The 19,353-nt window shown below is 50.4% G+C and overlaps 1 protein-coding gene across 2 annotated transcripts in view; it reads left to right on the forward strand.

Moving 5' to 3' along the window:
- The window catches only part of TRIM45 (tripartite motif containing 45), a 62,413-nt gene that overhangs the window by 18,321 nt on the left and 24,739 nt on the right, over window positions 1-19,353 (forward strand). The window contains exons 1-2 of one of the 2 annotated variants that reach the window (XM_056554839.1): window positions 14,730-15,231; window positions 17,664-17,757. The exons of the other annotated variant lie outside the window; for it this stretch is intronic. Coding sequence (XP_056410814.1) covers window positions 15,126-15,231; window positions 17,664-17,757 — 200 coding nt within the window. The 5' untranslated portion in view covers window positions 14,730-15,125. Of the gene's footprint in view, window positions 1-14,729; window positions 15,232-17,663; window positions 17,758-19,353 lie in introns of those variants that run through there. 2 annotated transcript variants of the gene reach the window in all.

Raw genomic sequence — 19,353 nt, forward strand, 5'->3', positions numbered from 1 at the left:
TGTGATCAGGGTGATGAGCAGTGTTGGGTTAGGATGCTCCCACCATGTATCACTGTGAGGATGGTGTGCTCAGGGTGATGAGCAGTGTTGGGTAATAATGATCCCACCATGTATCACTGTGAGGATGGTTTGATCAGGGTGATGGGCAGTGTTGGGTTATGATGTTCCCACCATGTATCACTGTGAGGATGGTGTGATCAGGGTGATGGGCAGTGTTGGGTTATGATGCTCCCACCATGTATCACTGTGAGGATGGTGTGATCAGGGTGATGGGCAGTGTTGGGTTATGATGCTCCCATCATGTGTCACTGTGAGGATGGTGTGATCAGGGTGATGAGCAGTGTTGGGTTATGATGCCCCCACCATGTATCACTGTGAGGATGGTGTGCTCAGGGTGATGGGCAGTGCTGGGTTATGATGTTCCCACCATGTATCACTGTGAGGATGGTGTGATCAGGGTGATGGGCAGTGTTGGGTTATGATGTTCCCACCATGTATCACTGTGAGGATGGTGTGATCAGGGTGATGAGCAGTGTTGGATTATGATGCTTCCACCATGTGTCACTGTGAGGATGGTGTGCTCAGGGTGATGGGCAGTGTTGGGTTATGATGTTCCCACCACCATGTGTCACTGTGAGGATGGTGTGATCAGGGTTATGGGCGGTGTTGAGTTATGATGTTCCCACCATGTATCACTGTGAGGATGGTGTGCTCAGGGTGATGGGCAGTGTTGGGTTATGATGTTCCCACCACCATGTGTCACTGTGAGGATGGTGTGATCAGGGTGATGGGCAGTGTTGGGTTATGATGTTCCCACCATGTATCACTGTGAGGATGGTGTGATCAGGGTGATGGGCAGTGTTGGGTTATGATGTTCCCACCATGTATCACTGTGGGGATGGTGTGATCAGGGTGACGGGCAGTGTTGGGTTATGATGCTCCCACCATGTATCACTGTGAGGATGGTGTGATCAGGGTGATGGGCAGTGTTGGGTTATGATGTTCCCACCATGTATCACTGTGGGGATGGTGTGCTCAGGGTGATGGGCAGTGTTGGGTTATGATGCTCCCACCATGTATCACTGTGAGGATGGTGTGCTCAGGGTGATGGGCAGTGTTGGGTTATGATGTCCCCACCATGTATCACTGTGGGGATGGTGTGATCAGGGTGATGGGCAGTGTTGGGTTATGATGCTCCCACCATGTATCACTGTGAGGATGGTGTGATCAGGGTGATGGGCAGTGTTGGGTTATGATGCTCCCACCATGTATCACTGTGGGGATGGTGTGCTCAGGGTGATGGGCAGTGTTTGGTTATGATGCCCCAACCATCTATCACTGTGGGGATGGTGTGATCAGGGTGATGGGCAGTGTTGGGTTATGATGCCCCCACCATGTGTCACTGTGAGGATGGTGTGATCAGGGTGATGGGCGGTGTTGGGTTATGATGCCCCCACCACCATGTGTCACTGTGGGGATGGTGTGCTCAGGGTGATGAGCAGTGTTGGATTATGATGCTCCCATCATGTATCACTGTGAGGATGGTGTGATCAGGGTGATGGGCAGTGTTGGGTTATGATGCTCCCACCATGTATCACTGTGAGGATGGTGTGCTCAGGGTGATGGGCAGTGCTGGGTTATGATGTTCCCACCATGTATCACTGTGAGGATGGTGTGATCAGGGTGATGGGCGGTGTTGAGTTATGATGTTCCCACCATGTATCACTGTGAGGATGGTGTGCTCAGGGTGATGGGCAGTGTTGGGTTATGATGTTCCCACCACCATGTGTCACTGTGAGGATGGTGTGATCAGGGTGATGGGCGGTGTTGAGTTATGATGTCCCCACCATGTATCACTGTGAGGATGGTGTGCTCAGGGTGATGGGCAGTGTTGGGTTATGATGTTCCCACCACCATGTGTCACTGTGAGGATGGTGTGCTCAGGGTGATGGGCAGTGTTGGGTTATGATGTTCCCACCATGTATCACTGTGAGGATGGTGTGATCAGGGTGATGAGCAGTGTTGGGTTAGGATGCTCCCACCATGTATCACTGTGAGGATGGTGTGCTCAGGGTGATGGGCAGTGCTGGGTTATGATGCCCCCACCATGTATCACTGTGAGGATGGTGTGCTCAGGGTGATGGGCAGTGCTGGGTTATGATGCCCCCACCATGTATCACTGTGAGGATGGTGTGCTCAGGGTGATGGGCAGTGTTGGGTTAGGATGCTCCCACCATGTATCACTGTGAGGATGGTGTGATCAGGGTGATGAGCAGTGTTGGGTTATGATGCCCCCACCATGTAGCACTGTGAGGATGGTGTGATCAGGGTGATGAGCAGTGTTGGGTTATGATGCCCCCACCATGTATCACTGTGAGGATGGTGTGATCAGGGTGATGAGCAGTGTTGGGTTATGATGCTCCCACCATGTATCACTGTGAGGATGGTGTGCTCAGGGTGATGGGCAGTGCTGGGTTATGATGTTCCCACCATGTATCACTGTGAGGATGGTGTGATCAGGGTGATGGGCAGTGTTGGGTTATGATGTTCCCACCATGTATCACTGTGAGGATGGTGTGATCAGGGTGATGAGCAGTGTTGGATTATGATGCTCCCACCATGTGTCACTGTGAGGATGGTGTGCTCAGGGTGATGGGCAGTGTTGGGTTATGATGTTCCCACCACCATGTGTCACTGTGAGGATGGTGTGATCAGGGTTATGGGCGGTGTTGAGTTATGATGTTCCCACCATGTATCACTGTGAGGATGGTGTGATCAGGGTGATGGGCAGTGTTGGGTTATGATGTTCCCACCATGTATCACTGTGAGGATGGTGTGATCAGGGTGATGGGCGGTGTTGAGTTATGATGTTCCCACCATGTATCACTGTGAGGATAGTGTGATCAGGGTGATGGGCAGTGTTGGGTTATGATGCTCCCACCATGTATCACTGTGAGGATGGTGTGATCAGGGTGATGGGCAGTGTTGGGTTATGATGTTCCCACCACCATGTATCACTGTGAGGATGGTGTGCTCAGGGTGATGGGCAGTGTTGGATTATGATGTCCCCACCATGTATCACTGTGGGGATGGTGTGATCAGGGTGATGGGCAGTGTTGGGTTATGATGCTCCCACCATGTATCACTGTGAGGATGGTGTGCTCAGGGTGATGGGCAGTGTTGGGTTATGATGCTCCCACCATGTATCACTGTGGGGATGGTGTGCTCAGGGTGATGGGCGGTGTTGGGTTATGATGCTCCCACCATGTATCACTGTGGGGATGGTGTGATCAGGGTGATGGGCAGTGTTGGGTTATGATGCTCCCACCATGTATCACTGTGGGGATGGTGTGATCAGGGTGATGGGCAGTGTTTGGTTATGATGCCCCAACCATTTATCACTGTGGGGATGGTGTGATCAGGGTGATGGGCAGTGTTGGGTTATGATGCCCCCACCATGTGTCACTGTGAGGATGGTGTGATCAGGGTGATGAGCAGTGTTGGGTTATGATGCCCCCACCACCATGTGTCACTGTGGGGATGGTGTGCTCATGGTGTTGAGCAGTGTTGGGTTATGATGCCCCCACCATGTATCACTGTGAGGATGGTGTGCTCAGGGTGATGGGCAGTGCTGGGTTATGATGTTCCCACCATGTATCACTGTGAGGATGGTGTGATCAGGGTGATGGGCAGTGTTGGGTTATGATGTTCCCACCATGTATCACTGTGAGGATGGTGTGATCAGGGTGATGAGCAGTGTTGGATTATGATGCTCCCACCATGTGTCACTGTGAGGATGGTGTGCTCAGGGTGATGGGCGGTGTTGAGTTATGATGTTCCCACCATGTATCACTGTGAGGATGGTGTGATCAGGGTGATGGGCAGTGTTGGGTTATGATGTTCCCACCACCATATGTCACTGTGAGGATGGTGTGATCAGGGTGATGGGCAGTGTTGGGTTATGATGTTCCCACCATGTGTCACTGTGAGGATGATGTGATCAGGGTGATGGGCAGTGTTGGGTTATGATGTTCCCACCATGTATCACTGTGAGGATGGTGTGATCAGGGTGATGGGCGGTGTTGAGTTATGATGTTCCCACCATATATCACTGTGAGGATGGTGTGATCAGGGTGATGGGCAGTGTTGGGTTATGATGTTCCCACCATGTATCACTGTGAGGATGGTGTGATCAGGGTGATGGGCAGTGTTGGGTTATGATGCTCAGGGTGATGGGCAGTGTTGGGTTATGATGCTCCCACCATGTATCACTGTGAGGATGGTGTGCTCAGGGTGATGGGCAGTGTTGGGTTATGATGTTCCCACCATGTATCACTGTGGGGATGGTGTGCTCAGGGTGATGAGCAGTGTTGAGTTATGATGTTCCCACCATGTATCACTGTGGGGATGGTGTGCTCAGGGTGATGGGCAGTGTTGGGTTATGATGCTCCCACCATGTATCACTGTGGGGATGGTGTGCTCAGGGTGATGGGCGGTGTTGGGTTTTGATGCTCCCACCATGTATCACTGTGGGGATGGTGTGATCAGGGTGATGGGCAGTGTTGAGTTATGATGTTCCCACCATGTATCACTTTGGGGATGGTGTGATCAGGGTGATGGGCAGTGCTGGGTTATGATGCCCCAACCATTTATCACTGTGGGGATGGTGTGATCAGGGTGATGGGCAGTGTTGGGTTATGATGCCCCCACCATGTGTCACTGTGAGGATGGTGTGATCAGGGTGATGGGCAGTGTTGGGTTATGATGCCCCCACCATGTGTCACTGTGGGGATGATGTGATCAGGGTGATGGGCAGTGTTGGGTTATGATGCTCCCACCATGTATCACTGTGAGGATGGTGTGCTCAGGGTGATGGGCAGTGTTGGGTTATGATGTTTCCACCATGTATCACTGTGAGGATGGTGTGATCAGGGTGATGAGCAGTGTTGGGTTATGATGCCCCCACCATTTATCTCTGTGGGGATGGTGTGATCAGGGTGATGGGCAGTGTTGGGTTATGATGTTCCCACCATGTATAACTGTGGGGATGGTGTGATCAGGGTGATGGGCAGTGTTGGGTTATGATGTTCCCACCATGTATCACTGTGAGGATGGTGTGCTCAGGGTGATGGGCAGTGTTGGGTTATGATGTTCCCACCATGTATCACTGTGAGGATGGTGTGATCAGGGTGATGGGCAGTGTTGGGTTATGATGTTCCCACCATGTGTCACTGTGAGGATGGTGTGATCAGGGTGATGGGCAGTGTTGGGTTATAATGTTCCCATCATGTATCACTGTGAGGATGGTGTGATCAGGGTGATGGGCAGTGTTGGGTTATGATGTTCCCACCATGTGTCACTGTGAGGATGGTGTGATCAGGGTGATGGGCAGTGTTGGGTTATGATGTTCCCACCATGTGTCACTGTGGGGACGGTGTGATCAGGGTGATGGGCAGTGTTATGTTATGATGTTCCCATCATGTATCACTGTGGGGATGGTGTGATCAGGGTGATGGGCAGTGCTGGGTTATGATGTTCCCACCATGTATCACTGTGGGGATGGTGTGATCCGGGTGATGAGCAGTGTTGGGTTATGATGCTCCCACCATGTATCACTGTGAGGATGGTGTGATCAGGGTGATGGGCAGTGTTGGGTTATGATGTTCCCACCATGTGTCACTGTGGGGATGGTGTGATCAGGGTGATGGGCGGTGTTGGGTTATGATGTTTCCACCATGTGTCACTGTGAGGATGGTTTGATCAGGGTGATGAGCAGTGTTGGGTTATGATGTTCCCACCATGTGTCACTGTGAGGATGGTGTGATCAGGGTGATGGGCAGTGTTGGGTTATAATGTTCCCATCATGTATCACTGTGAGGATGGTGTGATCAGGGTGATGGGCAGTGTTGGGTTATGATGTTCCCACCATGTGTCACTGTGGGGATGGTGTGATCAGGGTGATGGGCAGTGTTGGGTTATGATGTTCCCACCATGTATCACTGTGAGGATGGTGTGATCAGGGTGATGGGCAGTGTTATGTTATGATGTTCCCATCATGTATCACTGTGGGGATGGTGTGCTCAGGGTGATGGGCAGTGCTGGGTTATGATGTTCCCACCATGTATCACTGTGGGGATGGTGTGATCCGGGTGATGAGCAGTGTTGGGTTATGATGCTCCCACCATGTATCACTGTGAGGATGGTGTGATCAGGGTGATGGGCAGTGTTGGGTTATGATGTTCCCACCATGTGTCACTGTGGGGATGGTGTGATCAGGGTGATGAGCAGTGTTGGGTTATGATGTTCCCACCATGTGTCACTGTGAGGATGGTGTGATCAGGGTGATGGGCAGTGTTGGGTTATAATGTTCCCATCATGTATCACTGTGAGGATGGTGTGATCAGGGTGATGGGCAGTGTTGGGTTATGATGTTCCCACCATGTGTCACTGTGGGGATGGTGTGATCAGGGTGATGGGCAGTGTTGGGTTATGATGTTCCCACCATGTATCACTGTGAGGATGGTGTGATCAGGGTGATGGGCAGTGTTATGTTATGATGCTCCCACCATGTATCACTGTGAGGATGGTGTGATCCGGGTGATGAGCAGTGTCGGGTTATGATGCTCCCACCATGTATCACTGTGAGGATGGTGTGATCAGGGTGATGGGCAGTATTGGGTTATGATGCTCCCACCATGTATCACTGTGAGGATGGTGTGATCAGGGTGATGGGCAGTGTTGGGTTATGATGCTCCCACCATGTATCACTGTGAGGATGGTGTGATCAGGGTGATGGGCAGTGTTGGGTTATGATGTCCCCACCATGTATCACTGTGAGGATGGTGTGATCAGGGTGATGGGCAGTGTTGGGTTATGATGTTCCCATCATGTATCACTGTGAGGATGGTGTGATCAGGGTGATGGGCAGTGTTGGATTATGATGCCCCAACCATTTATCACTGTGGGGATGGTGTGCTCAGGGTGATGGGCAGTGTTGGGTTATGATGTTCCCATCATGTATCACTGTGAGGATGGTGTGATCAGGGTGATTGGCAGTGTTGGGTTATGATGTTCCCATCATGTATCACTGTGAGGATGGTGTGATCAGGGTGATGGGCAGTGTTGGGTTATGATGCTCCCACCATGTATCACTGTGGGGATGGTGTGATCAGGGTGATGGGCAGTGTTGGGTTATGATGCTCCCACCATGTGTCACTGTGGGGATGGTGTGATCAGGGTGATGGGCAGTGTTGGGTTATGATGTTCCCATCATGTATCACTGTGGGGATGGTGTGCTCAGGGTTATGGGCAGTGTTGGGTTTTCTTGTGGTCACCTTCTTCTTGCCCCTCTTCCATGGACAGCTAATTTGTGGACAGTTTCTCCAACCTCAGCTGTTGATCTTCCCCTCCTCCTGAGTCACAATGGGCCATTTTGGTTACTTCTCTGATCATTTTCTCCTTCCCCATCTTGTCAGTTTGGGCGGACAGCCTTGTGTCGGGAGGTTTGTGGTTCCATTTTCTGATGATGGATTTTATGGGGCTCCATGAGATGAATACAATACAGGAATTTAGGTCACTACTGTGGTAGATGTATACAGTGACATTGGCTAATCCCTCAACACTGATGTTAAAATTGAGACATTCGCCAGTGTATCCTTATATGAAGGACACACCAGAGCCCGCACACCAACGCCAGTATATCCTTATATGAAGGACACACCAGAGCCCGCACACCAACGCCAGTGTATCCTTATATGAAGGACACACCAGAGCCCGCACACCAACGCCAGTATATCCTTATATGAAGGACACACGAGAGCCCGCACACCACCGCCAGTATATCCTTATATGAAGGACACACCAGAGCCCGCACACCAACACCAAGGTTTCTCAGATGGCACGGGACCTAACGCTAACCTACCTGTGCGTGACTAGCAACGGACTACAAGGGCAGGATCTGCTCCCCCAGTATAAATGCACAACTGCATTTGGGGTTGAGAACCTCCAGCCATTTGAGACCACGTTTTTTGTTGTTGTTTAAAAATTTATACTTGGAGGTGTATAAACTCCATATGTTATGTTCCTTGAACATTTTCCGGGCAGCATTAGGGTTGCACCTGTGAGGCCGGCACCTATATCAGCCAACTCAGGTGGGGCTTGTAGCCTCTCTCCCTCCTCCCATTGTATGTGCTCAGTCCACACTGGAGGTTACTGGGAGGAGGCTGTGAGTCGGTCTAATGCTGCTGTAATTGCTCACTGGCCCCTGGTTTTTGCTTATCACGCACAGGTAGGTTAGCGTTGGGTCCCGCGCCATCTGAGAAACCTTGGCGTTGGTGTGCGGGCTCTGGTATGTCCTTCATATAAGGATACATTGGCGAATGCCTCAATTTTAACATCAGTGTTGAGGGATTAGCCAATGTCACTGTATACATCTACCACAGTAGGGACCTATATTCCTGTATTGTATTCTAATTGTTACACATCCGCACTGTCTATCTGGTGTAGGATTCTATTGTGGCACTTGTAGTCCGCTGCAGGCATCCTCCATTGTATGCATTTTTGTGCTGGGGATCGCCCCTAGCAACGGACTACAAGGGCAGGATCTGCTCCCCCAGTATATATGCACAACTGCATTTGGGATTGAGCACCTCCAGCCTTTTGAGACCACGTTTTTTGTTGTTGCTCCATGAGATGAGTAATAGCTGATCCTTCTGCTCGGTGACATGTGGAGACCATTGTATTACTGGCCGAGGTTTCACCAGAAGGAAAGAAAAAGAAAGAGTCTGAAATCCAAGAAAAAAACAAAAACCCTTCTTACCCCTTGTTGTGGTCATTGTCTTTACTGATGCCTGAAGGGGCCTCCATCTTTCTATTCAAGTGGTGACCGATCCGTGGTCACATGGTGAAGTCTGGTCAGGGAACTGATTCCCATCCTATTGATCTCCGGACTCCGGAAAATCCTAAACAATCATCACTGACCCTGTTGTCCATGTATGGAAGTAGTGCCCACAATGTCTTCCATTCTGCTTCCTCTGCTAAAGAGATGGTCACTCGATCCCTCCAGTTCTGATTCTCACATACCCCCATATCATACATGATGGATAGTCCACAACAGAATATAGCTTGTGGTCGGCACTAATGCACTTGCTTAGTGGATGACCTCCGAAGTCACTGATTAGGCACAGTTCTGTGCGAAACTGGCCGCCACCATGTGATGTATCTGTGACCTGGAAGAATAAATAAAGAATAATCGCCTGTGACCTCAGAGCCTCCAAACTTTTTTTCTTTGCTGGATAATACATGAGGGAGATGTGATTGTTCTCTTCAGGCTCCATGTTTATATGTCTCATCAGAGGGGCCCCAGACTCTCCTCCATTTGTTGAGTTGGACAATCTCTATTATCCAGACATATTGTTGTGAATTTTCTGACTGTAACTTTGAGATGTTTTTATTAAAGGATTAAACACATTTGGATGAGGGTATGTGTATCCTCCTAGCTGCCACAGGTTTGGCGCGGGCCAGACTAGGGTATGGAGTCTAAAGTTCGCAGTCCCCAGAATAGCCACCAGTACCCAGCCAGATCCAGATGGGAAGTCATGGAGCAGAGACTGTGGAGGAGAAAGCACCAAAGAACGCGGACTGTGGAGCAGGAATCACCAGAGAACATGGACTGTGGAGCAGGAATCACCAGAGAACATGGACTGTGGAGCAGGAATCATCAGAGAACATGGACTGTGGAGCAGGAATCACCAGAGAACATGGACTGTGGAACAAGGATCACCAGAGAACACGGACTGTGGAGCAGGAATCACCAGAGAACACGGACTGTGGAACAGGGATCACCAGGGAACACGGACCGTGGAACAAGGATCACCAGAGAACACGGACTGTGGAGCAGGAATCACCAGAGAACATGGACTGTGGAGCAGGAATCATCAGAGAACATGGACTGTGGAGCAGGAATCACCAGAGAACATGGACTGTGGAACAAGGATCACCAGAGAACATGGACTGTGGAGCAGGAATCATCAGAGAACACGGACTGTGGAGCAGGAATCACCAGAGAACATGGACTGTGGAGCAGGAATCACCAGAGAACATGGACTGTGGAACAAGGATCACCAGAGAACATGGACTGTGGAACAAGGATCACCAGAGAACATGGACTGTGGAGCAGGAATCACCAGAGAACATGGACTGTGGAGCAGGAATCATCAGAGAATATGGACTGTGGAGCAGGAATCATCAGAGAATATGGACTGTGGAGCAGGAATCATCAGAGAACATGGACTGTGGAGCAGGAATCACCAGAGAACATGGACTGTGGAACAAGGATCACCAGAGAACACGGACTGTGGAGCAGGAATCACCAGAGAACATGGACTGTGGAGCAGAAATCACCAGAGAACATGGACTGTGGAGCAGGAATCACCAGAGAACACGGACTGTGGAGCAGGAATCACCAGAGAACACGGACTGTGGAGCAGGAATCACCAGAGAACACGGACTGTGGAGCAGGAATCACCAGAGAACACGGACTGTGGAGCAGGAATCACCAGAGAACACGGACTGTGGAGCAGGAATCACCAGAGAACATGGACTGTGGAGCAGGAATCACCAGAGAACATGGACTGTGGAGCAGGAATCACCAGAGAACACGGACTGTGGAGCAGGAATCACCAGAGAACACGGACTGTGGAGCAGGAATCACCAGAGAACACGGACTGTGGAGCAGGAATCACCAGAGAACACAGACTGTGGAGCAGGAATCACCAGAGAACATGGACTGTGGAGCAGGAATCACCAGAGAACATGGACTGTGGAACAAGGATCACCAGAGAACACGGACTGTGGAGCAGGAATCACCAGAGAACATGGACTGTGGAGCAGAAATCACCAGAGAACATGGACTGTGGAGCAGGAATCACCAGAGAACACGGACTGTGGAGCAGGAATCACCAGAGAACACGGACTGTGGAGCAGGAATCATCAGAGAACATGGACTGTGGAGCAGGAATCACCAGAGAACACGGACTGTGGAGCAGGAATCACCAGAGAACACGGACTGTGGAGCAGGAATCACCAGAGAACACGGACTGTGGAGCAGGAATCATCAGAGAACACGGACTGTGGAGCAGGAATCACCAGAGAACACGGACTGTGGAGCAGGAATCACCAGCGAACATGGACTGTGGAGCAGGAATCACCAGAGAACACGGACTGTGGAGCAGGAATCATCAGAGAACACGGACTGTGGAGCAGGAATCACCAGAGAACACGGACTGTGGAACAAGGATCACCAGAGAACATGGACTGTGGAACAAGGATCACCAGAGAACATGGACTGTGGAGCAGGAATCATCAGAGAACATGGACTGTGGAGCAGGAATCACCAGAGAACACGGACTGTGGAGCAGGAATCACCAGAGAACACGGACTGTGGAGCAGGAATCATCAGAGAACACGGACTGTGGAGCAGGAATCACCAGAGAACACGGACTGTGGAGCAGGAATCATCAGAGAACACGGACTGTGGAGCAGGAATCACCAGAGAACACGGACTGTGGAGCAGGAATCACCAGAGAACACGGACTGTGGAGCAGGAATCATCAGAGAACACGGACCGTGGAGCAGGAATCACCAGAGAACACGGACTGTGGAGCAGGAATCACCAGAGAACATGGACTGTGGAGCAGGAATCACCAGAGAACACGGACTGTGGAGCAGGAATCATCAGAGAACACGGACTGTGGAGCAGGAATCACCAGAGAACATGGACTGTGGAGCAGGAATCATCAGAGAACACGGACTGTGGAGTAGGAATCACCAGAGAACACGGACTTTGGAGCAGGAATCACCAGAGAACACGGACTGTGGAGCAGGAATCACCAGAGAACACGGACTGTGGAGCAGGAATCACCAGAGAACACGGACTGTGGAGCAGGAATCACCAGAGAACACGGACTGTGGAGCAGGAATCACCAGAGAACACGGACTGTGGAGCAGGAATCATCAGAGAACACGGACTGTGGAGCAGGAATCACCAGAGAACACGGACTGTGGAGCAGGAATCACCAGAGAACACGGACTGTGGAGCAGGAATCACCAGAGAACACGGACTGTGGAGCAGGAATCACCAGAGAACACGGACTGTGGAGCAGGAATCACCAGAGAACATGGACTGTGGAGCAGGAATCATCAGAGAACACGGACTGTGGAGTAGGAATCACCAGAGAACACGGACTGTGGAGCAGGAATCCCCAGAGAACACGGACTGTGGAGCAGGAATCACCAGAGAACACGGACTGTGGAGCAGGAATCACCAGAGAACACGGACTGTGGAGCAGGAATCACCAGAGAACACGGACTGTGGAGCAGGAATCACCAGAGAACACGGACTGTGGAGCAGGAATCATCAGAGAACACGGACTGTGGAGCAGGAATCACCAGAGAACACGGACTGTGGAGCAGGAATCACCAGAGAACACGGACTGTGGAGCAGGAATCACCAGAGAACACGGACTGTGGAGCAGGAATCACCAGAGAACACGGACTGTGGAGCAGGAATCATCAGAGAACACGGACTGTGGAGCAGGAATCATCAGAGAACACGGACTGTGGAGCAGGAATCACCAGAGAACACGGACTGTGGAGCAGGAATCACCAGAGAACATGGACTGTGGAGCAGGAATCATCAGAGAACATGGACTGTGGAGCAGGAATCACCAGAGAACACGGACTGTGGAGCAGGAATCACCAGAGAACACGGACTGTGGAGCAGGAATCACCAGAGAACACGGACTGTGGAGCAGGAATCATCAGAGAACATGGACTGTGGAGCAGGAATCACCAGAGAACATGGACTGTGGAGCAGGAATCATCAGAGAACACGGACTGTGGAGCAGGAATCACCAGAGAACACGGACTGTGGAGCAGGAATCATCAGAGAACACGGACTGTGGAGCAGGAATCATCAGAGAACATGGACTGTGGAGCAGGAATCACCAGAGAACACGGACTGTGGAGCAGGAATCACAAGAGAACACGGACTGTGGAGCAGGAATCACAAGAGAACACGGACTGTGGAGCAGGAATCACCAGAGAACATGGACTGTGGAGCAGGAATCACCAGAGAACACGGACTGTGGAGCAGGAATCACCAGAGAACACGGACTGTGGAGCAGGAATCACCAGAGAACACGGACTGTGGAGCAGGAATCACCAGAGAACACGGACTGTGGAGCAGGAATCACCAGAGAACATGGACTGTGGAGCAGGAATCATCAGAGAACATGGACTGTGGAGCAGGAATCACCAGAGAACACGGACTGTGGAGCAGGAATCACCAGAGAACATGGACTGTGGAGCAGGAATCACCAGAGAACACGGACTGTGGAGCAGGAATCACCAGAGAACACGGACTGTGGAGCAGGAATCACCAGAGAACACGGACTGTGGAGCAGGAATCATCAGAGAACATGGACTGTGGAGCAGGAATCACCAGAGAACACGGACTGTGGAGCAGGAATCACCAGAGAACACGGACTGTGGAGCAGGAATCACCAGAGAACACGGACTGTGGAGCAGGAATCACCAGAGAACACGGACTGTGGAGCAGGAATCACCAGAGAACACGGACTGTGGAGCAGGAATCACCAGAGAACACGGACTGTGGAGCAGGAATCACCAGAGAACACGGACTGTGGAGCAGGAATCACCAGAGAACACGGACTGTGGAGCAGGAATCATCAGAGAACACGGACTGTGGAGCAGGAATCACCAGAGAACACGGACTGTGGAGCAGGAATCACAAGAGAACACGGACTGTGGAGCAGGAATCACAAGAGAACACGGACTGTGGAGCAGGAATCACCAGAGAACACGGACTGTGGAGCAGGAATCACCAGAGAACACGGACTGTGGAGCAGGAATCACCAGAGAACACGGACTGTGGAGCAGGAATCACCAGAGAACACGGACTGTGGAGCAGGAATCACCAGAGAACACGGACTGTGGAGCAGGAATCACCAGAGAACATGGACTGTGGAGCAGGAATCATCAGAGAACATGGACTGTGGAGCAGGAATCACCAGAGAACACGGACTGTGGAGCAGGAATCACCAGAGAACATGGACTGTGGAGCAGGAATCACCAGAGAACACGGACTGTGGAGCAGGAATCACCAGAGAACACGGACTGTGGAGCAGGAATCACCAGAGAACACGGACTGTGGAGCAGGAATCACCAGAGAACACGGACTGTGGAGCAGGAATCACCAGAGAACACGGACTGTGGAGCAGGAATCACCAGAGAACACGGACTGTGGAGCAGGAATCACCAGAGAACACGGACTGTGGAGCAGGAATCACCAGAGAACACGGACTGTGGAGCAGGACTTAAACTAGAACAGAATTTATTGCCTTTTATATTTTCAAACTCAAGAAAAGTTTTATTTAGAAAAACAAGTCTAAGAGAATAACAGAGCAAGGACCATGTCAGTCCCCCAGGTTCATCCCACGCAGGGGAAGCATTATAACAGAGCTCGCACATGAGTAACGAAACCATAACCGTATACTGGAACGGCAAACAAAGGGGGGAGCAGACAAATCACATGGCCGTGACAAATCACATGGCCTAAAGCAGAAACTCAAACTAGCAAAGTAAAGAAGAGGAAGAAAACTTCGCAATAAAGAGGAGGAAAAAGAGAGCAGGGAAAAAAAGGAAAGAAAGGAAAGAAAGGAAAGAAAGGAGGGAATGCCCATGGGAAGCCAGATGTATAGACTGTTGGGAATAGCACATAAAATGAGGGCAGCTCGTAGTAGACCAGGAGAATTGTACAGGGGCAAAGGAGCCAGGCAGGGCCGCCATCAGGGGAGTACAGCCGGTACCACTGTAAGGGGCGTGGACCCCCAGGGGGCCCGGCCGGGACCAAAACTCTTTTTTTATTTCTTGTCAGTCAGTGAGTGACTGTCACTAACTGACTGGCAGGGGGCGTCATTTTCCACTGAGTCAGTCACACTGTCCCAGCCACACATACCTCTGAGCCTGGCGGCCGCTGCCACTTTAAAACTGCAGTGGTCGCCGGGAGTAACTAACGTGCCGCACGTGGGCACGTCCGCAGCAATATGAAGCCGCGTGCCAGCCCTGAAATCAGAGGAGAGCGGCGCCCGAAGAAGAGCCGGAGAGGAGTAGCAGCCAGAAAGCCTGGTGACCGACTGACTGGCCAGGAAGGTAACCACAGCAGGCTGCCTTCAATGCTCCGACCAGTGCTCCTCCAGTCCAGGGGCCTATTGCTCTGACCCATGGGCCCCAGACCAGAGGAGCAGTGGTCGGAGCACAGACATACTGCCTCCAGCTATATACTGTGTATGGCTGGAGGCAGTATGTCTGTGGAGGCACATGGGGCCTATAATTACTAATGGGGTACAGGGGGCCTATAACTAACTATGGGGGCACAAAAGAGGGCCTATAACTAACTATTGGGGCACAAAAGGGGGCCTATAACTTCTTATGGGGGCACAAAGGGGCCTATAACTTCCTATGGGGGCACAAAGGGGCCTATAACTACCTATGGGGGCATAAAGGGGGCCTATAACTACCTATGGGGGAACAAAGGGAGGCTATAACTACCTATGGGGGCACAAAGGGGGGCTATAACTACCTATGGGGGCACAAAGGGGGGCTATAACTACCTATGGGGGCACAAAGAAGGCCTATAACTAATGATGGGTGCACAGAGGCCTATAACTACCTATGGGGGCACAAAGGGGGGCTATAACTACCTATGGGGGCACAAAGAAGGCCTATAACTAATGATGGGTGCACAGAGGCCTATAACTTCCTATGGGGGCACAAAGGGGGGCTATAACTACATATGGGGGCATAAAGGGGGCCTATAACTACCTATGGGGGCACAAAGGGGGGCTATAACTAATGATGGGTGCACAGAGGCCTATAACTACCTATGGGGGCACAGAGGTGGCCTATAACGATGTATGGGGGCACAGAGGAGGTGTACAACTATATATGGGGGCACAGAGGAGGGTCTACAACTATATATGGGGGCACAGAGGAGGGTCTACAACTATATATGGGGGCACAGAGGAGGGTCTACAACTATATATGGGGGCACAGAGGAGGTGTACAACTATATATGGGGGCACAGAGGAGGGTCTACAACTATATATGGGGGCACAGAGGAGGGTCTACAACTATATATGGGGGCACAGAGGAGGGTCTACAACTATATATGGGGGCACAGAGGAGGTGTACAACTATATATGGGGGCACAGAGGAGGGTCTACAACTATATATGGGGGCACAGAGGAGGTGTACAACTATATATGGGGGCACAGAGGAGGGTCTACAACTATATATGGGGGCACAGAGGAGGGTCTACAACTATATATGGGGGCACAGAGGAGGGTCTACAACTATATATGGGGGCACAGAGGAGGGTCTACAACTATATATGGGGGCACAGAGGAGGGTCTACAACTATATATGGGGGCACAGAGGAGGGTCTACAACTATATATGGGGGCACAGAGGAGGTGTACAACTATATATGGGGGCACAGAGGAGGGTCTACAACTATATATGGGGGCACAGAGGAGGTGTACAACTATATATGGGGGCACAGAGGAGGGTCTACAACTATATATGGGGGCACAGAGGAGGTGTACAACTATATATGGGGGCACAGAGGAGGTGTACAACTATATATGGGGGCACAGAGGAGGTGTACAACTATATATGGGGGCACAGAGGAGGGTCTACAACTATATATGGGGGCACAGAGGAGGGTCTACAACTATATATGGGGGCACAGAGGAGGTGTACAACTATATATGGGGGCACAGAGGAGGTGTACAACTATATATGGGGGCACAGAGGAGGGTCTACAACTATATATGGGGGCACAGAGGAGGTGTACAACTATATATGGGGGCACAGAGGAGGTGTACAACTATATATGGGGGCACAGAGGAGGTGTACAACTATATATGGGGGCACAGAGGAGGGTCTACAACTATATATGGGGGCACAGAGGAGGGTCTACAACTATATATGGGGGCACAGAGGAGGGTCTACAACTATATATGGGGGCACAGAGGAGGTGTACAACTATATATGGGGGCACAGAGGAGGTGTACAACTATATATGGGGGCACAGAGGAGGTGTACAACTATATATGGGGGCACAGAGGAGGGTCTACAACTATATATGGGGGCACAGAGGAGGTGTACAACTATATATGGGGGCACAGAGGAGGTCTACAACTATATATGGGGGCACAGAGGAGTTGTACAACTATATATGGGGGCACAGAGGAGGTGTACAACTATATATGGGGGCACAGAGGAGGTGTACAACTATATATGGGGGCACAGAGGAGGTGTACAACTATATATGGGGGCACAGAGGAGGGTCTACAACTATATATGGGGGCACAGAGGAGGGTCTACAACTATATATGGGGGCACAGAGGAGGGTCTACAACTATATATGGGGGCACAGAGGAGGGTCTACAACTATATATGGGGGCACAGAGGAGGGTCTACAACTATATATGGGGGCACAGAGGAGGGTCTACAACTATATAGAGGTGGACATTGTGCTGGAGTAATAAGCCTAAAATGTTTTTCTGGTTGCTCTGAAAGGTTCTGTGGTGAAAAGTCTTCATGATTCCTCGGGATGGAAAGTGGAAGAAAAAAAAGGAAACGTGAACGACTCCGATCAGAGAAGACGTCCCCTGTGAGTATCTAAATGTAATTGTAATCACTTATACAGTCTGCAGAGTGCGTTCTGGTATCTATTAGTGTTGAGCGGCATAGGCCATATTCGAATTCGCGAATATTCGCGAATATATGGACGAATATTCGTCATATATTCGCGAATATTCGCATATTCGTTATCTCCTCGTTTTATTTTTGCATATGCGAACACGTATGCGAAAATTAACATATGTGAAAATTTGCATATACAAAATTAGCATACGCGAAAATTCGCATGTGCTAATTTTCGCATATGCGAATTTCCGCACGCCAGTCTCGCACAGTAGTATTACAGCCTTCTTTACACCACACAAGCTGGAAGCAGAGAGGGGTGATCACTGTGATGTGTACTGTGAAGAAACAAATAAAAAAAAATAAAAAAATAAACGAATATTCGTAATTACGAATATATAGCGCTATATTCGCGAAATTCGCGAATTCGCGTATATGCGATATTTGCGAATAATATTCGAATTGCGAATATTCGCGAGCAACACTAGTATCTATCTCTGTATGGTCGGGGGGGGGGGGAGATTTATCACAACCTGTTCAGAAGAAAAATTGAGCAGTTTCCCATAGCAACCAATCAGGTGGCTTCTTTCTGATTTGTTGCTATGAGCAACTGTTCCATTTTTCCTCTGCACAGGTTTTTATAACTCTCCCCTGGTATGTGGAAATATTTGCAAATTTTAGGGTGTTGTCACAGTATTAAGAATAGGGTATATTAGATTATAGTAGAGCGCGCGCAGTAAAATACTTTGCAGCACGGTGTTTTACTGCACTTAAAACTTAGAGAATAAAAGGGTGGCCCTGGGGGAAAGACCCTGCTGGGGCCCTGGCCTTGAGCTGTGTAAGGGGCCCCGAAATCCCCAAACGAGACCCAGACACATTACTGCGCGATGACGTTAGCAGGAACAAGATTCCAGACAAGGATGCCAGGTACCACCATAACGGACTACATCACAAGGAGCGACCAGAGGATCCTCCGTATCCATGATCACAGCAAACCCTTCCCCCGAAGTAAGGAGGAACCCCACCATCTGGGAATGACGATCTTTGTCGTCTGAAGGTGGTGACTGGTCAGGGATGATATATATTAGGATGGGAGGGAAACATGTAAAGGACCCTCTCAGGTTCACTAGGAAAAGGCGACCCTGCTACTTTACCAACAATTCTGAGAACAGCTTCCCAAAATGACTTAAAGGGGTACTGCCGTGGAAAACTTATTATCATTTTTTTTTAAATCAACTGGTGCCAGAAAGCTAAACAGATTTGTAAATTACTTGTTGATTTAAAGGAGAGTACCCCTTTAAGACTAGAGCAGCCCCACCAAATATGGTCCATAACGCCAACAAGTGCTAGGCACAGAGGGGTACCAGCGATGAAGAGTTACTGCCCCACAATACCAACACGACAGGACTCCAGCGGAAATGAACGTATCCTCTATCTCCAGGACGCGAGCCCAGTTCTTTCAGTGAGGAGTGCGTGTTATCTAGTGGGTGATGTCACGAGCTCCATTTACTTCTATGGCAGCGCTGATGGTGCCCGAGTGCTGTACTCGGGTCTTTTTGGCGCA

Source organism: Hyla sarda, unplaced genomic scaffold (assembly GCF_029499605.1).
Source record: "Hyla sarda isolate aHylSar1 unplaced genomic scaffold, aHylSar1.hap1 scaffold_918, whole genome shotgun sequence".
Classification (NCBI taxonomy): Eukaryota; Metazoa; Chordata; class Amphibia; order Anura; family Hylidae; genus Hyla; species Hyla sarda.